Source organism: Odocoileus virginianus, chromosome 34, assembly GCF_023699985.2.
Source record: "Odocoileus virginianus isolate 20LAN1187 ecotype Illinois chromosome 34, Ovbor_1.2, whole genome shotgun sequence".
In the NCBI taxonomy this organism is placed as follows: domain Eukaryota; kingdom Metazoa; phylum Chordata; class Mammalia; order Artiodactyla; family Cervidae; genus Odocoileus; species Odocoileus virginianus.
This window is the reverse complement of record NC_069707.1, coordinates 8475751-8499096: the sequence shown is the minus strand read 5'-3', so window position 1 is coordinate 8499096 and position 23346 is coordinate 8475751. Positions and strand designations below refer to the sequence as shown.

General features: G+C 49.8%; 1 protein-coding gene across 1 annotated transcript in view; it reads right to left on the bottom strand.

The window, feature by feature from the left end:
- Positions 1 to 6812, bottom strand: part of EZR (ezrin) — a 44354-nt gene extending 37542 nt beyond the window's left edge. Inside the window, exons 1-2 of the mRNA XM_020889350.2 lie at positions 6710 to 6812; positions 5697 to 5781 (exon numbers count right to left, since the gene is read on the bottom strand). Coding sequence (XP_020745009.1) covers positions 5697 to 5708 — 12 coding nt within the window. The 5' untranslated portion in view covers positions 5709 to 5781; positions 6710 to 6812. The remainder of the gene's footprint in view (positions 1 to 5696; positions 5782 to 6709) is intronic.
- Positions 6813 to 23346: the final 16534 nt, after the last annotated feature.

The window sequence follows — 23346 nt, the reverse complement described above, 5'->3', positions numbered from 1 at the left end:
TCACTAGTCGTGATATTGCTTTCTTTTTCTAAAATGCAAGAACTAGTAAAATTGTTCAAAATGTGATTAGAAATCACAGTACTATTATTTAGGATGGTAATTAAAAGGAGAGGCCAGTGTGGAAGGATAGGAGAGAAAAGAAAAAGGAATGAGATCTCTTTGTTCCCAGCCATTTAATAGGAAATGTTGGCCTCTTTTCCCCTTTAAAAACAAAGAGCCAAAATTTGAAAGCTCGCTGGTCACTGCCAAATTAAGCTCTGCAACTGAACTCCCTGCAGAGAGAACTTCAAATCAGAGATACGCTCTGCACCATAGCTGGGCTTGCCTTTCTGCAGCCTCAGCCCCATCCAGTGATCTCCCTTCTCCCACCCTGGCCATGTTCCAAACACCAAATGTCGGTCCCAGCACTGGGGATGGGACTGTATATCCACGCCCTGAGTGCCTTTGCCTGGGCGGAGGCTCTGGGATTACACTGGCCATCGCTGCCACACACAACCACCAGTTATCAACCCCACCAAGAGGACCGCATCGCATTGCTGGGGCCCAAGAGAAAGGAATATATAAAAACTGTCCTTTGCCTATGAAATCGTCACTTCCCAGACTCTGGGAGTGCATCGGAGTCGTCTGGGGAACTTATTTAAAGTACAGACGCCCAGTCCTCCTGTCCCGAGAGATGGGGATTCAGCAGAGGGACCAGGAACCTTCACGCGTGCAGATACTCATGAACATCCTGTACTAAATGGACGCTCGCTTTTAACGATGTGTGTCTGCAGTGTGCATGTCCACTCAGGAGACACCCCAGAAAGCTGCTGGACCGCTTTTAGTTGATGTAGATTCAAAAATACTATCATTGGCGAAGTCTGGTATTTGCAAGATATTCTGGCAGCGGGTTACAGTGAGAATCATGAAACAAAGTGAGTTCTTTCATCAGTCACAGTCACAAATTTATTAACAACCCGTACCAACCAAACTCTCAGCCTCCCCTCCCACACTCGATCCTTTTCCAGGCTCCTTATCTCGGAGGATGGCGTGAATGGCACCGCCATCCACCCAGCTGGGTGAGCCAGCCGCCCTCTGGCCCAGCACAACCAGCCCATCACCGAACCCCGTCAAGGTCACCTCCCAAAGAGCTCCAAACTCATCCTGAGCTCCCCACCTGCACCCAGCCACGTCCAGGCGGCCACCGCCTCTCAGCACAGCGCCTCCCGCCTCCAACCTCTAAGTGTAACCCTAAACCTAACGCTAACACTAACCTGAAAGAAAGTGCTCAGTCGTGTCCGACTCTTTGCAACTCCATGGGCTGTAGCCCACCAGGCTACTCGGTTCATGGAATTTTCCAGGCAAGAGTACTGGAGTGGGTTGCCATTTCCTTCTCCAGGGGATCTTCCCGGACCCAAGGATCAAACCCGGATCTCCCGCATTGCAGGCAGTTGCTGAGCCAGCAGGGAAGCTCTAACCCTAACCCTAACCCTAAAGGCAGGCCTGATCAGGCTTCCACTTCCAAGTCAAAACCCTTCAGAGCGTCCCTGGAGTTAAGCCCCCATGGGGCTGTTTCCACCCCTTCTCCCGGAAGCCTACACTCACCCACTCTCTCCCACCGCAGGGCCTGGGTGCAAGTGGTTTACGCGGGCGGGTGTGCCCCCACCTGGACACCCCCGCGCTCCAGCGTCTCAGAACAGGCAGTGCTGTTCCTGACCCCCAGACCAGCAATCCCCTGCAGGCGCGCCTTCGACACACTCAAGTTACCCCACGGCCACTGTCTGTCCCTCCCACCGGACTGGAAATCCACGGCAGCAGGGGCTGTTTCTGCGTCTGCTCACCAGCCTCAACATCAGCACGGTAAACGAATGCTGGACAAAGGGATGGATGAGTGCACAGACCCGTTCCCTGTGACTTCCAGCCTGACAAGACAGACGCCGCCCAGCCCGCGTGTCTCACCAACACGTGGGAAAGTCTCAGCTGCCTAACTCTCCATCTGGGAGCGGAGGGGGGCGGTGGAGATTGAGAAAAGTAACTCCACCTGTCCTGGGGGGGTGGGGGATGAGGGAGGTAGAAAACGTTATCACTATATTCAGTAAACTCTGACCCTGTTAAAATTCTTAATGCAAGACTAGAGAATCTCAAGAGGCATGGGCATTTCAGAAATCATCTGACGATTCTAGCACAGGGCAGGATTCCGAACACACCTTCATTTTTCTACTGAAGGGAGTTGATCTACTTTTACATTAGAGACTTCCGTATCAACACTTCAGGGCTGAACAGCTAAGGCATCACGAGTGCCAATGAAAGGCAGCTCGGGCTAAACTTCTCAGAAAACAGCTGAGAGCTTGGCCTTGAGACAACAGCCTTTTCATCCCTGAGCGTGACTGCAGCGGCTTTCCTTCCTGCCGCCCCGTGGGTCCTGTCACAGTGAGGAAAGCGGGTGGGGGAGCGGGGAGGAAGCAGGAAGGGGAAGGAGCCCGCGGGTCACCTTCAGTCGACCGTGGGCACATGGGGCACACGGGGCTGCTTCCTGAGCCTCGGCCCTGAGCACCCAGCCCATGCCTCTCCCAGAGGAGAGACACCAACCAGGCCAGACGGGCCAGCTGGGCAGAGGGTGTGGTGCCTTCTGGACCTCAAACCATCTTCCTTGGCCGTCTACCCGTCACAGCCCAGAGCAGCTCTGGGCAGAGCAAAACCAGATGATGGGCCACAGCCCTGCAGCGCCCGGGGGGCCAGCCCAGGGGACTGAGCAAGACTCCTCGGTCCGCCTGCCCAGTTCCACACTGGCTGGCTTTTCTACTCAGCTGTGTCGCACGTTACCTAAGCCTCCTTCCCTCCTGGATGGCTCCCAGCGAGTCTTCCAGCTTCCCCTTTCCAGGGTTTGCCTGAGTCTGGGCTCGGGTCCCAGACTGTAAGCTCCCTGAGGACAAGATCTGTTGCCACCATCTGTAGGACACTTTGTGCCTGGCACCCGGAGACGGGGCCAAGATGCTCTCTGAAAGCGGACGTACAGTCTTCTTAACAAGCAGTATCAAGAGAAAAAGCAGCAAATAGATATTTCCTTCATATAATTGTTTCACGAATAGAGTCATCCACTGACTATTCAGACACAATCAAAAATATTCTGCCTGCCGAATCCAACAGGTCAGAGGAGGCCCAGATCCTGACTCTACAGCCAACTTGATACAGTTTGCCCTCAATCCTGCTAAAAATCACCATGGGAAACCACCTACCAAAATTCTTGGTTTGGGCTTGAAGCATAGGAATCAATAACTGTGTTCCAAGGACCCACATGCAGAGCTTGCTCATGATGCTTCCGCTTTAACCCCCAGGGAGGAAGCAAAAAACAACAGTAACAAAAACTAGATACACTCTAACAGCCTTATGCCCATCAGCCCGTAAGCTATTAAGGACCTGCAGGTGGCCCTCATGGGATCCACGTGGATAAAGAGTTAACTGCCTTCATTTTACAAAGCAGAATCTCCAAGACCCTACTCCACCAAAAAGGTAGCAGGTAGAAATTTCCCATGGTAAACAGCTGTGGCTCACATGAAAGGCCACCTCACAATACCACCTGCAAATAACTGTAAATAATATATAAAACATAGTCTTTCAAAACCTTACTCTGGGTTACTGCGACCCTAACATACAAGGTTACAAGTCAAGAATAGTCACTATCCTTCCTTAAAGAATTCAACAACTACTTTGTCAGAAGACCGCTGTAAGTTTCAGGTCCATTATAAAGGAACTTTAAAGCCAAATGAAATGAAAACATACTTGCCCTAAGTAAGAAAAAGAGGGCCTTAAAAAAGCAAGGCCATTCTGACATATGGCACAAGGATGGACCCTGAGGACGTCGTGCCTGTCACAAAAGGACAAATGCTGTGCAATCTCACTCACGTGAGGCACCTGGAAAGTCAAAGGCAGAGAGGAGAGGGGCAGCTGCCAGGGGCTGGAGGGAGTGGGGAAAAGGAAGCGAGTGTTCAATGTGCAGAGTTTCCGTTTGGGAGGAAAAACGTCCTGGAGGTGCATGGTGGTGACAACTGCCCAACAATGTGCACGTACTTAACGCCACTGAACTGTACGCTTAAAAATCACTGAGATGGTCAAGTGTACGTCATATAAACTTGACTACCAAAAAACAAACCAAAAAAAAAAAAAACAAAAAAACACGTCAGAAAAAGAACAAAAGCCAATTACAGATCTTTATGAGAAACAAAAGCAGTGACAGGAGACGGGTTATCTGAATGATATTTTAAAAGCTGAACTCTCAACAGCTTTTCTTTAGTGAAAACCACACAGCAGGAAAGGTACGTTCCTGATCACTGCTCTAAGTAACACAGAACAGGCTCTCCCTGGAGTAAGACACTATGTTTAGGTCCGTTTTAGACCACAGGAATTGTAAAGTCAACTACAAACTGGAAATGAAAAGAAGAACTCACTGTAGGGGGGAAAAAATTGTCTGCATCGTGAATCATCTTGATGATGTAACTGAGGCGAAAGCTCTACTTGGCTTCTCAATCTGTTAGCCTATGAACCTAACAGTAAAACAAAACTTATAAAGAACTCCTTTCAGAGAATCTAAAATGTGATGGTAGAAAACAAAACACATAAGCACTGACTACAGAACCAACTTGTTTGAAAAACTAGAAGGTTTCTCATAAACTCCATAAGTATATGAAATTATGTATTTTATGTAGGGGGTGTATTTTCATAAGTTTCATAGGAATCTTATTGTAATTTTCAATGAACCCAGATATTGTCGCCACTGGGATTCAAAACTCCAAAAATCTTCAATTATCTCCTCCCCAATTATCTGGTCACCAGTCCACCTGTGTTCAAGCTGGCAGAACAGATACTACTTGCTAAGAAATGCTGGTCACAAAGAAGCTGCCTTGTTCGCACAGCTTAAATGACAGCCGTATGGAGCCCAGGCTGGCCACCATCCACCCGAGAGACAGATTCAGGCGACACAAATCAGATCGGGGGGAGTGGGGTAAGAGGTGCGGGCGCAGCAGCGCTCGGGGGTCAGCTGACGTCTCGGAGGTACGCCAGGAGCCTGCTTATCAAACTCCAGCGCTGCCTGCCTTCATCTGCAATTCAAGTTCATTACCGAAGCCCTCTCGGATAGGAATCCTGCTGCCGCCAGCAAATTCCCGGGTTAACAGAGCACGGCTTTAGTAGGATGAACTGGAACGGGGCTGCCTCCAGATAGTGTCCCCCCACCCCCCCTTTAAAAGAGAGAGCCAGGGGAGGAGTTTGGGCGCGCCTGCTCCCAGACCCAGGAAGGCAGCGGGCGCGCGCCGTGGGAAGCCACCTGCCTCTCCTGCGACTCAGGCTCCTCTTCGGGGAAGAAACTTCCAGGTTGCCTTAGGGCAGGGGTTTTCCACCGCCCGAAGCCGCCTTTTTAGGCCTTCTGATTTTTCTCAAAGACCCTAAGCCCCAGGGCGCGGCGGCGGAGGGGGCTCGCAAACAAAAGGACCGTAGAGAGAAAAGCATCGCAATCTTGTTTTCTCCAAGAGTTCCACAAAGGGACGAGGAAGAAAGAGCGGAGACGATCCCCTGCTCCTGCCCTCTCGTCCGCCTAGGAAAGAACTCTATTCTACCAAAAGAAAAAAAAAAAATCCAAAAGCCCCTAAACCTTGCCCAGGTAACTCCACTTGAAAACCTTGCTCAAAGCATCCCGTCCGGCCCACACATACCCGGGTACTTACCGGTTTCGGCATTTTCGGTTCCGGACGGGTTTCCTCGCCTCCCCTGGAAACACGCTCTCCAGCGGCTGAAACGCCCTTTCCCGACCTGCAGGCGGAGGAAGCCCTATGAGCGCACCCAGCAGCCCTCCTGTCGCTCCCGCCGCCGCCGCCGCCCAGAGACTCGGCGCCCGCCCCGCGCTGCCGCTTAAGAACCGGCCCGGCGGGCGCCGCGATGAGTCACCGCCCAACCTGCAATTACGGCGGGCCGGGCGGGCCCAGAGCCGAGGGGGCGGCGGGGGGCGGGGCGACGAGAGGCGGGGCCCGGGGCGGGGGCGGAGCCCGGGCGGCAGGGAGCGCCGCGCCGGGGGAAGAAGCGCAGGGGAGGGGTGTGGCCAGAGGCGTGGCCCAGCGGGGGCGGGGCGCGGAGCCCGGGCGGCAGGGCGCGCAGAGGAGAGGAGGGGCGGAGCAGGGCTGGGGGGCGCGCGGCCCCGGGTGGGGCAGCTGCTGGCTAGGGGCCTGGGCTGCCCGGAGAGGGCCGAGCCGGGTCGGAACCGGGGGGTGGGGGGCTGTCCGCCGAGGAAATCCTCGGGGCGCCCCGGAAGCCCGCGGGACCCCAGAAGACGGCAAGTTTCACTTTGTGAAGCAACCGTTTGCCCCAGGGCTGAAACCGCAACCGTCAACCCTTTGAGAAACACTTTGTAAAAATGGTCCCCGCCCGGGCGTGGGCGCGGGCGGCAGGGGGCCGCGGGCCGGGGGCGCGTCCACGCAGCCCGGACTCCGCCGGCGCTCCGGGAGAGGGGCCCAGAGGAGCCGGGCTGGGGCGCGTGAGGTCGCGCGGCGGCCACGCGGGCAGCCTCGGCTCCACCTGCCGCGTGTGTGGGCCGCGCCAGGGGCCCGCCGGTCCTGGGCTCCCGCGCCTACCGCCCCCTCGGCCGGGTGGCCCGCGCCGCCACACCTGTCGTCCAGTTCCCGCCCCTCCGCCGAGCGCGCGGCGCGAACCCCTCTCCCTCCGACCCGGGCCGCGCCCCGCTCACCCGCGGCTCCTGCAGAGGACGGCTGCGCTCCCCGCGATCCCTGCGTCCGAGCAGTGCGCCCGCGGCCCGCGCTCCCGAGAGTCCCCGGCGGGGCGGGGCCCTGGGGCCGCGCCCCTGACTGCCCCGCCCGGCCCGCGAGGTGCGGCTCCCGGGGAAGATGGCCGCGGAGACCCGGGGAGGGGGAGCTCCCCGCCTCCCCCATCCTCGGAAAGACCTCCTCCCCACCCTTCTCAGCCCTTCCCCTCGCCCTCGGAGAACTTTGCCGACCTTGACTCAGCTCCCGAGGGTGGAGGAGAGGTGCGCGATCGCCCCGCGGTGGGCCGAGGGAGAGCAGGAGCGTGTAAATAAGCCTCCAGGGGCCGGCAGGCTGCCACCGCGGAGGAGGGGGTCTCTTGGGGTGCGGCCGTCCCCGTGGTCAGGTCATCTTGTCGTCCTTGCCCCCGGGGCCGAGACGGGGTTTTTTTTTTGAGAACCGGTGACCTGGGCCCGCTGTATCTCCCGCGCACGTGGCCGCTTGGATTCCACGGAGAGGATGGGCACAAGCATTAGAAGGCGCTCCATCGCCCAACGGTCTTGGTTAAAGGACACACTTGTGGCCTCATTTGACTTGATTAGCTCAAACTTATGTAGGGGGCAGGCGGGGGCAGAAATCGCCATACAAATTCTGGGAATTATTTTTTTTTAATTTTGTTTTTGGAAATGGTTCTCAAGAGGAATTAAACACACACACGGACCTTGGTGGCCATTGGGATTTGTTACGCAGCGATTAAAAGAGCTAACGCGAGCACTGGTTCTCAAAGCCTGCTTCCCAGACTAGCAATAACAGCTTCACCTGGGAGCTTGCAGAAATGGAAATTCACAGGTACTTCAGAACCTACAGAACCCGAAACCTACAGAGTTAGAAACTCTCCTCCTGGGGCTCGAAGTCTGAATCTTAAAGCCCTCCAGGTGATTGTGATGTAGGCTAAGGGTTAAGCCTGAGATTTTCCTGAATTCCTTTCCTGGTCTAACTCCCTATTTGAGTTGAGTGAGTTAGTTAACACTTTAACATCTGTGAAATGGCATAATTATGGCACCTGTTTCATAGAGTTGTTATGAGGATTTAAGGAGTCAAGGACTTTCCTAGTGGTTCAGACGGTAAAGAATCTGTCCACAATGCAGGAGACCCAGGTTCCATTCCTGGGTCAGGAAGATCCCCTGGAGAAGGGAATGGCAACCTGCTCCAGTAGCCTGGCCTGGAGAATTTCGCGGACAAAGGAGCCTGATGGGCTACAGTCCATGGGGTCACAAAGAGTTGGACACCACTGAATGACGAGCACAACAGCAAGTGGATACAATAAGACACCTAGAACAGTGCCTGGCACATGGTAGGAGTGCAAATCTGTCCTGGTACAGAGAGCAACTAGTGACTCTGGGCAAACACTAAATGCTAGAGTCACTTTCCCTGTGTGTAGGATAGAGATACTAATAGGACCCACTTCATGGGGTTGTAGGGAGTGAATGAGGTAATGTGTGCAAAGTGTTTAGCACCATTCTGTCCTCTTAATGCCTACCCTGTCTTTGGGATGGACTGCTTTAGGGATACCCCTTGTCTCCCATGACTCCTTCCCCCACCCCTAGCTGCAAGTCCAGGGCATTTCAGACATCCAGGTGAGTAGGGAGGCCTTTTTTGAGATTTGGTCCTCTATTTGGGCAGGTCTGTTCCCTCTAAAAAAGGAACTTTTAAGAAGTGAAAATGTAAAGGGAACTGCATTTAGTAAGGCAACTATGAAAGATATTTAACCTTCTAGTGATAAACCTTCAGGTTGGACATGTCATTCCTTGCATGCTCTATCTCCACCTCTTATCACTGCCTGGAGCCTTGTTAGTCATTTTTTGGTCCCCGACTGTACTGATAGGATATGCCTCTAATTTTTTTTTTTAATCTCACCCAGGTTAATACAGTATATTGTTTTAACTGGATGCTTGAAATAGCAGTAGCCCAATACCTTCTGGAGCATTTCTACACTTTACCCTTCAGGGGAATACTAAGAAATGAACTGACCTGTGGCAGTGTTGTAAAAATGAAAAAAGATCACAGGTTTTAGAAGCACACAGAGCTAAGTCAATCCTGGTTCCAACTCCCAAGCTGGTCACTTTGGGCAGGTCTCTTAACCTGACCGAGCTCCCACCTCTCCATCTGTAGGCCAGAGATAATGTTTATTTCGTAGTGTTCTTGTCTCACCGTGGGCATTCACCTGTGTCACTGTCATTGTGAGCATTCAGCTAACTCAAAGGCAACTTATAGGTATAATTTTATGGCACAAGTTAAAATAGTACTTTGTAAATCAACTATATTTCAATTTTTTTTTAATCTATAATAAATGCTAGAGAGGGTGTGGAGAAAAAGGAACCCTCCTACACTGTTGGTGAGAATGTAAATTGGTACAGCCACTATGGAGAACAGTATGGAAGTTCCTTAAAAAAGCTAAAACTAGAACTACCATATGACCCAGCAATCCCACTCCTGGGTATATATCCGGAGGAAACTATCATTCAAAAAGATACATTCTTTCCAATGTTCACTGCAGCACTATTCACAAAAGGCAAGACATGGATGCAACCCAAATGTCCAGTGACGAATGGATAAAGAAAATGTGGCATGTGTGTGTGTGTGTGTATTCTTTTTTATGACTGAATAATATTCCGTATATGGAATATAAAAAAGAATGAGAAATGATGTCATTTGCAGCAATATGGATAGATCTAGAGATTATCATACTAAGTGAATTAAGCCAAAGATAAGTATCATATGATATTGCTTATATGTGGACTCTAAAAGAAAAAAAATTCCAAAATATAGAGACATTCACAAACATAGAAAACAAGCCTACGGTTACCAAAGAGGATAGGGGGGTGAGGGGAGGGGTAAATCAGAAGGTTAGGTTTAACATATATGCACTGTTATATATGAAATTAGATGACTAACAAGGACCCACTATATAGCCTATAAGGGAGAAGAAGCTGAAAACGAATCTGAAAAGTATATATATATACTTAACTGAATCACTGTGTTGTACCCCTGAAACTAACATGATATTGTAAATCAACTATATTAAAATGTATAGAGACAAGGAATGATTGCAAAAAAGAATGGTCACTACAGAAATTGGAAAATTATATCAAACTGAATCAACTAATAAACATGAAATAGCACATCATATTTTGCATATACTTATGTCTTACACTACTGAAGTACATGTTACTTACTGTACAGGTTTTTATCTCCCCACAAAAACACTTATACTGTATCTTATGTTTTAAAAGGACTTTCCAAAGGTAACTTAATTTCACCTGAGTTAGAACCTAAGCCTCTCGCAAACCACTGCACCCCCTCCTGATCCCTGCAACTTACACACGAGACTCAACTCCATGGAATCTATGCCAGTTGCTTTGGACTGTGATGCTGAATCAGGTGTGCATTAGGCTCACTAATGGATCCTCCTCCAGAAAACATGGGGCAGTAAGTCTCAAGTGAGCCTGGGGATCTTGTCTTTAGCAAGTCTCCAGGTGATCCTGATATACTCAAAAACTGGAGAACCACTGACATAGGATGTGGCAGAACTTGACAAATAGTATTTACCTTGCCTCACCCTTCACTGTTCTTTTGTGAAGTTATTCCCCTGGTTTGTAAGTCATGGTTTTGTTCACATGTGATAATCAGTACCCTGGAAGGAAGTGAAAAAGCCTGAAGCCAGGAGTCTTAGATACCATTCCCTACTCTCTTTAGACTAGCTATTAACCTGGTACAGCTTGGGCCTCATTTCAGAGTTTCGGTTTTTCAGCCAGAGGAGGGAAATAATACATCTACACGTGAGCCCAGCTGAAAGGCTGTTTGTTGCTAAATTGCTCGAAGTTATTCAGGCAAGGTGACAGGAAAGTGAGTTAGGGCGGCCTTCTCAGGGGTTTTAGACATAGACAAGCAAGAGACCCGTCTGCATAGAACAACCACGTCTCCTAGTCACAGACAGCCCGTCAGGCCACCTCGGAGCCTGTCTCCATGCTGGTGCCAGGCTAATCTCAACCAAGAGCAAGCTCACAAACAGTGTGACAGTTTCTAGCCTCTGTTACTTCTAAAGAACAGTCACTAGGCAACAGGGAAATAGACTACCCTTGGTGAAACAAGGATGTGTGTTATCTGTTAGGACTCAATAACCTTGGGTGAAAATTCGGGACACTAGGTGAAAGAGCATAAGAATGAGTAAGTATGACCTGCAAGGTGGTCACCCTGCACTGTGCCTAGGGATCGTTTTTGGTAAAGAATCTGCCTGCAAGGCAAGAGGCCCGGGTTCAATCCCTGGGTCGGGAAGATCCCCTGGAGGAGGGTGTGGCAACCCACTCCAGTCTTCTTGCCTGGAGAATTCCATGGACAGAGGAGTCTGGCGGGCTACAGTCCATGGGGTCACGAAGAGTTGGACATGACTGAGCAAATAACACACACACAGGAGAGTCATCTAGGAGACTCTTGGTATAGTAATCTAGGAGGGATGGTACTGTTCATGTAATTTGAGTCTGCTAATAAGTCTGGCCACGGGGTGTTCTGTTTTGTTTCTTTGGCTTACTTAAAACCTTGCATAAATAACCTTAGTAGTCTTTATGTAAAAGAGTACTAATGACAATACTTCTTTGACTAATAAAATCCCACATGTCATAGCTTATTTTATTGTTATTTTTCTTATATCTGATCAATTTAGGAGTTTTTTTTTTGGAAAAAAAAAAGTTTCCAGTTTACAGCCATGTTGTAGGATGAGGCAGTGGACAGGAGGACCTTGAACATCATCTACTCAGATACCCACCTTTAACAGAGGAAAGAGCCCCACAGAGGTTAAACTGCCTACACTCCTACACCCAAACTTCTCTTGTCAAGACAGCCCAGGGACGGCATCTTGCCAATTCAGCGGGCCAGACTGTCTGATCTTACGCCTCTCCATGCAGACTTGGATACGTGGATCACACCCAGGGAATATTCTCCTCTTGGAGTTCCTGTTTGCTCCTTGCTCCCCCTCTCCTGCTTCCTCCCCCGAGACTGGCTCTCCTCTCCCCAGTCTCTCACTGCAGGCATAGCTCGGAGCTCAAGTGACTCATAAAGTTCATTCCTTGCCCCTTATCTATGGACCCTCTCTTCCCAGGTCATCTCAGCTGCTCCAAGGCTTAAATGCATCTCTAGCCCCAGCCTCTCCCCCGAGCAACAACTGTGTACTTGCTGTCTCCAGTAATCTGGATTTTTTGAAAACTACCCTCCTTCCAACCTTCCCATTGGCCCTGAAGCTAGAGGTCAGGTTGACTTCCTCTCTTTGCCTTGACCCCATTCCATCCTTTGTGCTTCTGATCCGACAGCCCCATTTAAGAATATATCAGGTTGAGTCTCTCTCCTGCAGTGGATTTCAGAGTAAAATGCAGACCCCTTCCTTGTCTTCCTTGTCCCTGGGTAGTCTGGCCCCTTCCTGCTCCTCCAGCTCTGTGTCCCTTCCTCCCCATCCTTGCTTTCCCCCAGCTGCCCACCGCAGGGTTCTTGTCCTTGAGGTTCCCTCTGCCTGGAATGTGCTTCCCCCATCTCTGCCAGCCTGGCCTTTCCTAGTGTTCCAGTGTTCTGCCCACACACCCCTTCCTCTGACAGCGCTGCCAGCTCCCCATATGGAGTGCTGCCCCTGGGAGCACTCCCTACCTGATCTATTGTGTTGAGAGCACTTGTCACTCTCTGCTGTAGACTCACTTGTTTGTGTCTTTTTTTTTTTTTTTTCCTGTCTCCAGCACAAAAATCAAAGCTCCTGGTTGTCTTGTTCATTGCTGTACCCTCAGCAGCTAAGACTAGCACCTAATAGTTGTTCAATAAATAAATGAAAGAATGATCACTGTTAGTACCAAAGCCAGGTTACATTACTCAGACTAGTTTTCCTTCCCACATACCACACTATCTGCTGGATTGCCAACCATGGAAATGGCTTACTAACCTAGATGTCAATTGTCCAAAACACCACTGAAATCCAGAATACAGGAGGAAAAAAACACATTAAAAAAAAAAAAAAAGAATCCATCTATTTATAAACTCTCAAGGGTTCTCTTAGTTTCAGTTCAGTTCAGTCGTTCAGTCGTGTCCGACTCTTTGCAACCCCATGAACTGCCACATTCCAGGCTTCCCTGTCCATCACCAACTCCTGGAGTTTACTCAAACTCATGTCCATCGAGTTGGTGATGCCATCCAACCATCTTATCCTCTGTCATCCCCTTCTCCTCCTGCCTTCAGTCTTTCCCGTCATCAGGGGCTTTTCCAATGAGTCAATTCTTCACATCAGGTAGCCAAAGTATTGGAGCTACAGCTTCAGCATCAGTCCTTCCAATGAATATTCAGGATTGACTTCCTTTAGGGTGGACTGGTTTGATCTCCTTGCAGACCAAGGGATGCTCAAGAGTCTTCTCCAACACCACAGTTCAAAAGCATCAATTCTTTGGTGCTTAGCCTTCTTTATGGTCCAACTCTTACATTCATACATGACTACTGGAAAAACTATAACTTTGATAGACAGACCTTTGTCAGCAAAGAAGTGATGTCTCTGCTTTTAAATATGCTGTCTAGGTTTGTCATAGCTTTTCTTCCAAGGAGCAAGCATCTTTGAATTTCATGGGTGCAGTCACTGTCTGCACTGATTTTGAAGCCCAAGAATATAAAATTTGCCCCTCTTTCCACTTTTTCCTCATTTATTTGCCATGAAGTAATGGGACCACATACTATGACTTTAGTTTTTTGAATTGAGTTTTAAGCCAGCTTTTCACTCTCCTCTTTCACCCTCTTCGCTTTCTGCCATTAGAGTGGTGTCATCTGTGTTCTCCGTAATGATTCTTATATCTCACTGAGCATTAAAGGTCTGAATCCTAGAGATCTGACATGTACCCTGGGGAATTGGAACTTAAAAAACATAATAAAGCTGTTTGCTAACAGGGCAAACACATGCTGTAGCAGGTGATAGATGTTACTGACCTGGCTGACCTTACTGAATGGCAGATGATCTCACTCCAGAATGAACTCAGCTATATCACATCTTGAGCAACGCTTTAAAGGGCTGAAACATGGACCACATTCTTCATTTGACAAATATTTACCGAGCTTCTACCCCATGTCAGATGATTAGCTATAGGGGGAGCAAACCAGATGAAACAAGCCCCCAGAGCTTACACTTAATTAAACTTGGCCTTCGGCTGTTTGGAGTTTACCAGATTCTCCATGAATTTCTATGAACTTGGCAGCATCCCTTGGACCATGTGCAATTCCAAGCCACTTCCTCAGACTGGGTCCTCAAGTGACATTGCCCCCTCCCCGCATCCCCCCCCCCCGCCCCCAAAAATTTGATTCCAGGATGCCTGGATGGCAGGGTGGCAGAGTCCAAAGACAGCTGTACGATCTGAGCTGAGGCCAACTCCGCCGTTAGCCAGGCCTGTGGGCACGTCACTTCAGAGCACACCCAGACACAAGGCTGGCATGGCAGGCGGCTGGGCTGGAGGAAGGCGGTCCCTGGGCTTCTGCTGATAACTGTTCCCACGCTGGAGTATGGGCCCTGTCCCGCCACACGTCTAATTTTAAGGAAAGCTTGAAATCCTGATTTTCATATGAAAGTTCCCAATTTTTAAATATTGGCTTTTTTTAAAAAAAACACGATGCAAGCCAGACAAAACCCACCTGCAGGCTGGGCGCGCACCTTCTGCCGCTCTACTTTATCGTCTTTATTGGCTTTATCGTCTGTGTTCACAGGAGTGCAACGTGGGCAGAGACACCCCATTCAACTCCCTGGCACTGTCCCTGTGGGCGTGCTCCAGCACTGCGGCCACGCTGCTGGCTCGGGCTGCTCCGTGTGTGTGTGTGAGTGAGTGTGTGTGTGTGTGTGGATGTGGCCGAAAACACACAGGCTGGCCCCAGGCCCTGCCACACAACCTTCCCATCTGCACACACACAAAGGGCCTTCACAGGGCTCACGCTTTCCATGTTGGGAACTGTCACAGCTGGGAGTGCAAGGTCATACACCTAAGGGCTGCCGGAAGAAGAGGTCCCTGGGTTTGTGGTGGACACACCTTGAACGAGGGTCGTCCTCCCTGCGGGCCCCCGTGTGCACTGACCTTGTGTGGTCCTGGGCTTGCCCCCCAGCGCCGCCCTCCCTTCCACCCTCCTGCATACTAACTCAGCAAGAACCGGGGGCTTCCAGCGTCTGACCTTTCCTTGCTGGACAAGTGTGTTTTGCATCTAGACTAGAGATGCCCCCACAGCCTCAGGACCGCAGACCCCACCAGCTGCTCATCACCTTGGCTGCGAAACGTGCTGAGAGAGACGACCCGGAACAGCACCCTGTGGTTTGTTTAGAATGTTCGTGGGCTCCAGAGCTCGACCACATTTCCCAGTAGGGGCTTTATCAGCAAGCAAGTTCTGGGGGGTTTCTCAGTGGTTTCAGACCTGGGATATGCAGAGAAGCGATTTTATTCAGTGCCTTCAAACTGCAGCCCAGGTCTCTAATCTCTTTGCCCCAGGCTGTTCCATGCAAGTTGAATAGAATGGTCATCCCTCAAGTGTCATTTCAGTGCTGTAAATTTCCTGCTGCCATTTTCTTTATGTCTCCTGAAACAAATGAATGTGTCCTTTTATTAAAGATTTCAAGGTGCTCTCTGCCAGCAAGGCTTTTTATCTGGATGTTTTTCATCCCCACAGTATCTGAGGGAGAGTCTGGGCTCCAGAACGCCTCCCACACCCTTCCCCCCATTTCCCCAAGGCCCTTGGAAACTCATCCTTCCTCTCCTGTAGCTGTTGTTCTGTTGCTCATTTGTGGCCAACTCTTTGCAACCCCATGGACCGCAGCACGCCAGGCCTCCCTGTCCATCACCAACTCCCAGAGCTTGCTCAAACTCATGTCCATCGAGTCGGTGATGTCACCCAACCATCTCATCCTCTGTCATCCCCTTCTCCTCCTGCCTTCAGTCTTTCCCAGCATCAGGGTCTTTTTCAATGAGTCAGCTCTTGGCCTTAGTCTTAGAGCTTCAGCATCAGTCCTTCCAGTGGAATATTCAGGGTGGATTTCCTTTAGGGTGGACTGGTTTGATGTCCTTGTTGTCCAAGGGACTCTAAAGAGTCTTCTTCGTCACTGCATTTCGAAAGCATCAATTCTTTGGCGTTCAGCTTTCTTTATGGTCCAGCTCTCACATCCATACATGACTACTGGAAAACCCATAGCTTTTACTAGATGGACCATTTTTCCCCCATCTATTTGCCATGAAGTGATGGGACTGAATGATATGATCTTCGTCTTTTGAATGTTGAGTTTTAAGCCAGGTTTTTCACTCTCCTCTTTTACCCTCATCAAGAGGCTCTTTAGTTTCTCTTGGCTTTCTGCCATTAGAGTGTTACCATCTGCATATCTGAGGTTGTCGATATTTCTCCTCTCCTGTGAATCTTGTTTCCAGCTTGTGATTCATCCAGCCCAGCATTTTGCATGATATACTCTGTATAAAAGTTAAATAAGCAGGGTGACAACATACTGCCCTGTCAGACTCCGTTCCCAATTTTGAACCAGTCGATTGTTCTGTGTAAGAATCTAACTGTTGCTTCTTGACCTGCATACAGGTTTCTCAGGAGACAGGCAAAATGCTCTGGTGTTCTCATCTCTTTAAGAATTTCCCACAGTTTCTTGTGGCTTCTCTCATTTTCTCTATCAGGAACACCTGTCTTCAGCAACTCTCTTTCCCCTCCTTTAAAACACTATTCAGGATGCAAGCTCCCCTAAATAATGAATTGGACTCCATTCTCCCTAAATACTGTCTCAGTTCTCAAAACATGTGAGCTGAGAGTTACTTGGTCCATGTATTTGTTATGACAAGTTACATCAAAGAGAATTTTTCATTAGTAAAAGCATTTTAATTTAAGGCAGGAACTTGATGATGGGGCCTTGAAGACATTTGTCTTCGTTTCCTGTAGCTACCTCAGCGTCTGACACACAACAGAACTCAATCAACATGTTTCTCTCATTAGTGTGGTGGAATGGATCAGGATATTTTCCTTGGAGACTTCTAAAACTAAAGTTCTTAGCAAACAGTAGCAACCAAGATGTTGCAATGGGTGACTCACTGAAGGTTTATCCCAGAGACCTTTCACAGAACAGTCTACGCACAGAAATAGAATCTGGTTCTTTATGTTGTAATTACTCTCTTTCTTTCTCATTTCGTCATCCCAATGTGCTTAATGTGTATCTCTTTGTTTATATGTGTTTTCTGCAAAATGTGTATTGTTCTGTGTGCACATACTTTTAATTTGTGTAAATGATATAAAGTTGTGTCTCTCCTTCTGAGTCACTTCTTCCCCACTCAGCCCTGCTTTTATCATCCACCCATATTGCTGTGGGTTCATCTAAACCCTGCTCCTTGTACCTGCATAATCCTTTGTGTGTGTATCCAGCATGTGTCACCTGTCCCGCCCGCCCCCCAGGTTGAACGTTCAAGTTACCTCCACTGATGCCATGAATACTGCATACAGATCCTGTGGACCTGAGGATTTCACTGGGAAATATAACCGCAAGGACTTGTTGGGTCCCAGGAATGTGGTCTTACAGCTTATCATCCAGGGGGCACTTTAATAGCCACACCAGGAGAAGAAGCATAAACCGTGACTCTCTCAAGTGAATGGAGATGTGTGCTCACGCTAGTCAAATGGACCCCCAGAATGGCTCCTGCACCTGCGTTCACCCAACAGGCCGTGGGGGTCCACGTGCCCCCATCTCACCATCCTTATTGGTATCATGACAATAACTACAAAACGTCTCAGTACTGTTTTAATCTGCATTCTTCCAATCACTAACATGTCTGGTGTGTCTATGTGTCTGCTGACCTTTCGGATTTCCTTTTTCGGAAATTATTGCTATCCTTGGCCCATTTTTGCTATGGTTTTCTTGTTGTTTGCCAGTGTCCTCTATTTTCTGGTTGCTAATGCCCTGTCAGTTTTAGACATTGCAAATATGTTCTCCATCAGCTAAATTAATTTTGTCTGTGGTGTTCTTGATAATCAAACTCATCCGTTTTCTTGTCTTTATAACGTTTTCTGTTCCGAACATTCAGTTGGGGAAGCACTTTCTTTCCCCCGTTTCAGAAGAATGTTCTCCCTCATCTTCTTCCCTCACCTTTTCAGTTTTCCCTTCCTATCGGTCTTTACCCCTCCTGGAAATGTAGTCCACTCTTTCGTGGAATCAATAGGGGTGCAGTTTTCTCTTTCTGCATACAGAGAGGCAGTTTTCCCAGCTCCTTTGCTTCAGGAGCCCTCCTTCTCCCTTGATTTGTAGTGACAGCTTTATTGTGTGTGAAGCTCCGCTGTGTCCCTGGGTCTGTCTACAAGTTCCCTCTTCTACTTCATCGATCTGTGCGTGTTTGCAAGCCTACCACATGATGGCTTCGTAGTAAAGGTATCTTAATAGCCAACAGAGCACATTCCCCCTCATTATTCCTCTTTTTTCAACACAGATCTCCATGAGATCCCATTGTAAACAGATGAATCTCATGAAGGTCTCCGCTGGGATACATCCAGAATCGGCAAAGCTGTTCCACTTAGATGTTGTCTCTTAAATATGATGGTCCTTGTTTGGTCATTAAATGTGAAGGGTTTATACATTTTAAGTTTTCATTATAGAATTCAGAGTGGTATTTCATTTCTACTCAGTTATCATCTTTGTGGACGTTTTGAGCACAGACCTCTAAAAAGTAAACGGCAGCAGTGTCATCTGAGGGGGGCGCCTTTGCCACTAAGGGACCAAGACAGTGCCCAGCAGGCGAGTCGTGTGGACACAGTGGGAGACTGGCCTGGCCTCCTGCATACCCAGTCACTCCGGGAGTGGTACAAGAACCCTTGCCCCCACTCCAAGGTCTCTGGGCAGCAGGCCACAGGTCAGGTTACCCCTGAAGGCATCAGTGCCTGCTTGGCACTCACACTGGTTATAAATGTCTGAATCATCCTCCATTCCTTTCCTCCTTCCCACCCACGTCCTCTGGTCTAATCCCTGACAATTCCATCCTTCCCCATCTCTTCTGTTCCCGCCCGGCTCCCACTGCTCTCCCCAGCCCAGTTTCCAGCCTTCACGGCACTTTCTTTGCTCTGAATTAAAGCGCTCAGTCCACACTCGCCCTGTAGCCCCAAGGGTCAGTGTGGATTCAACACCTTGGCACTGGGGACCACAGTCCGTGTCAGGGTCATCCAGCTGGCCCTGGACTTGCCCATCTTGTTCTTATGTTGCAGCCCAGACCACCCCTGTAACTGATTTTATTTTCTCAACCATCTTGTTGTGTATTCCTTGACAATAATCCATTTTATTAATATGCAAGGGAATGACAGAATTACAAAAAGAAAGTCTCTTTATTTTTCTGCATCTTTCTTTCATGTCTAGCTGGGTGAGAGACAGCTAGGTTCTCATCTCTGCCTTTGCGTTCAGTTGAATCGATTCAGTAGAGTAAAGCTGGCACGTGTTTTCCCGTCATTTGACAATCATTTCAGGAGCCCCATCTAATCTGCTTTGACATTACATGTCAGGTCACCTCTAGAAAAGTCCTCTGTACGCTCACACAAGAATGAGAGGATAGGAGACTTCCCTGGTGGTCCAGTGGTTAGGAATCCACTTTGTAATGCTGAGGGTGAGGGTTCCATCGTCTCTGGTCAGGGAACTAAGAGCTCAGGAGCTGCAGAGCAACTAAGCTTGTGCCCTGCAAATACTGAGCCCGCACACTCTGGAACCTGTGTGACACAACCAGAGAGTCTGTGCACCGCACAGAAAGGCCTCGCATGCCACGACTAAGCCCTGACACAGCGACATCAATATTTTTTTAAAAAATAAAGAGAGTGTAGAAGCCAAATTGGGTCCCAGTGCTACTAAGAAATAGTTTTGACTTCACAAACCCACTGAAAGGGTCATGAGGACCTCCAGGGGTTCTCAGCACCCCACTGAGAACTATGGGATGCGATCATGTGAAAATCCTGATATTCTACTGTTTTCATCTTTACTTAATAAGTGGCCATCCTATGCAAGGCACTGGACTGATCTTGATTATTGGAGCCTTATTTTAACTCCTGAGCCTGTGCGCCTAACAGGTAAATCCCTTCTCCAGGTGTTCCAGACCCTTCGAGAACCTGTGAGCATGCTAAGTTGCTTCAGTCGTGTCCGACTCTTTGCGACACTACGGACCATAGCCCGTCAGGCTCCACTGTCCATGGGATTCTCCTGGCAAGAAGACTGGAGTGGTTGTCATGACCTCCCCTCCAGGGGATCTTCTTGGCCCAGGGATTGAACCTGTGTCTCTTATGTCTCCTGCATCTGCAGACAGATGTTTACCGCTGAGCCACCAGGGAAGTCCCTTGAAAACCTGGGTGAGGCCTTACTCTTTTTTTTTTCCATTTATTTTTATTAGTTGGAGGCTAATTACAATATTGTAGTGGTTTTTGCCATACATTGGCATGAATCAGCCATGGATTTACATGTATTTCCCATCCTGATCCCCCCTCCCGCCTCCCTCCACACCCCATCCCTCTGGGTCTTCCCAGTGCACCAGCCCCGAGCACTTGTCTCATGCATCCAACCTGGGCTGGTGATCTGTTTCACCATTGATAATATACATGTTTCGATACTGTTCTCTCAAAACATCCCACCCTTGCCTTCTCCTACAGAGTCCAAAAGTCTGTTCTGTACATCTGTGTCTCTTTTTCTGTTTTGCATATAGGATTACCGTTACCATCTTTCTAAATTCCGTATATATGCATTAGGGCCTTACTGTTTTGATTCCACCTCCGTGGAATCAGAATTTGTGGGGAGGGCCCTACTACCTGTCGACCATTTCCTGGATGCGGATAAGCACAGACATTACAGATCACCTGTTCCAGTGACTCTAGGAGGTGGATGTGAGTAATGTTGTCGGGAAGAGGCTGAGGCTCAGAGATGGCGTCACTCAGCCAGGGCACCTGGCCAGAACGCAGCAGGCACGTCTGAAGCCAGACTGTTGAATGGCAAAGACCCACCCCCCCCCGCCGCCACCCACCGCATTGTAGTGGCTCACAGTCCCCACCTCACCACCCCCCTCAACCGCCTCACCCCCATTCCTGCTGCTTCTGTATCTGAAACTGGGACCAGGCCACCCAGAAGTAGGAGGTAGGTGCTCACTACCTCTCCTGCAGAGTCACTATAATCCTCGTATTGTTTCCCCTTTATCTGTTCATTTACAAAACAAATACTCATTAAGCGGTCCCTTCCTGCCAGCCTTCCACTTGATCTATTTTTCAGTTCAGTGCTGATAGCCATGGCTGGGACCACGTCACGCTCCTGCCCCCAAACCTTCGGGGCTCACTCAGGGCCGAGGCTGCCGGAGCGGCCAGGAAGTGCTAGGACCTGGGATCGGGCCATCCACGGGGCTGGGGGTGTGTGTGGGAGGTGCAGAGGGCACAGCCTGGCTGGCTGGCATCCTGGAGGCTCAGCGGGGGGTGATCACGAGGGGATGTGCGGGTCCAGGCTGGAGCCGACCAGACTGAGGGAAAAGTCCAGGTCAGAGGAAGGACCGGAGTCCTGCGAGAGGCTCTGCAAACGAATGGAGGGCCCAAGAGACGGAGACTGGAAAGTGAAGTCGCTCAGTTGTGTCCGACTCTTTGCAACCCCATGGACTGTAGCCCACCAGGCTCCTCCGTCCATGGGATTTTCCAGGCAAGAATACGGGAGTGGGTTGCCATTTCTTTCTCTAGGAGATCTTCCCCACCCAGGGCTGGAACCCGGGTCTCCCGCATTGTAGACAGACGCTTTACCATCTGAGTCACCAGGAAAGTCGACGGAGACTGGGGACAGGCAGAAGTGGGGTGGACCGAGGCCAGTGGGGTGTCATGTCCCGCTTCACTGAAAGCTGGGTCTTGGGCCCAGAGGGGCCACGGCCTGGTCCCCTCAGCGAGGAGGGCTGCTGGGGAGCCCCGGGGCAGACACCCCCCTGACAGCAGCGCCCCCACAGGCTCTGGAGCCCCAACATCGCCCCCATCCCTCCCCACATCCTGCTTCGCTCTCCTGGGCCCTCCCTCGCCCAGGCCCGTCCCACACACTCTTCCTCTGGGCCTGAACTTGCCCCTTTCCACTGGCCAGGTGAGCTCTTCGGCTCCTCCAGCCCCTGGCTTCCCTTCCTGAAGCCTATTTCTCCTTCGAGACCAGACGCAAAGGCGGCAAGCATCTCTGTTTCCTTGCTCAGGCCTTCCCAGTCTGTTGGCCTACAGAACAGAAAAATGCCTCTAATAACTTGCTGTATACCTCTGTTAAAACACTCCTCATTTTGCCTGGGGCTGCTGTAACAAAGCATCACAGACATGGTGGCTTGAAACAACAGACAATTCCTGTCTGGTTGCTCTGGAGGCCGGAAGGCTGAAATCCCTGTGTCGCAGGGCCTGCTTCCTCAGAGGCGGGTAGGGGAGCACTTACCTCGCTGCTTCCAGCTTCCGGCCACTCCAAGCAGACTTTGGATTGTGGCTGCATCGTTGCAGTCTTCGCCTCATCAAAAGATGGCTGCCTTCAACACGTCTCTCTTCCTGTGAGAGCATCGGTCACGGCTCAGCAGGGCCCAAGTGAACCTGTAGGTCTGACTCCAGAGGGGAAGGTGAAAGTGTTAGTCGCTCAGTCCAGTCCGACTCTCTGTGACCCCATGGGCTGTATCTGCCAGGCTCCTTTGTTCATGGGTTTCTCCAGGCAAGAACGCTGGGGTGTGTAGCCCTTCCCTTCTCCAAGGATCTTCCCGACCTAGGGGTTGAACCTGGGTCTCCTGCACTGCAGGCAGATTCTTTACCGTCTGAACCACCAGAGAGGGGCTGAATATAAGTGTCCCCTGCACTTTATGGATGCCCTTTACTGGTCACTTGCCAGACTCTGCTCCCTCAGAGCACTGTCTGCCGCAAAGGAGAGTCGTCTGGGACCCACTAGCTTGCACTGAATCGATCTGCCTGTACCTTCCACACACACACACTCACACACACACACACAGGCCTGACGACTGATTTATTGCTTAGAGTGGGTTCCTCTAAGTTCGCTTTATTTTCCTCTATATTAGGTTTTTCTTTAAATTTAACCTTCATTTTCTTAAAATGTTTACTTAAGCATGTGTCTGAATATTTTTTGCCATCCCCCCTTTATGGCTTTTGGTGTTGTTGTTTTATTTTTATTTATTTGTTTTTAGGCTGCGCCGCGTGGCATGCAGGATCTTAGTTCCCCAACCAGGGATGAAACTCGTGGCCCCTTCATTGGGAGGGTGGAGTCTTAACCGCTGGCCCTCCAGGGAAGTCCCTCGCCTTCTGCTTTGAGTCACCGATTTGGCTGCTGCATCGATGAGTCTTTGATGTTACAAATTGTCTCCCAGTGAGGCCAGAGGGGATCGGCACAGCATAGGGGCTAGTTGCTAATGTCTATAAAATACTAGTCTGGCCCCTGCAAAGGAGAATCATTTAAGAATTTGTGAGACTTCATCTTCAAAAGTAGCCAAAGAATTCAAATTGACAGATGATCCCAGAAAATCTTTTGCAGTCAGGGAAATTAGGTTATACCTAAGAATACGCAGAATACCACACATACAGTTCAGATGAT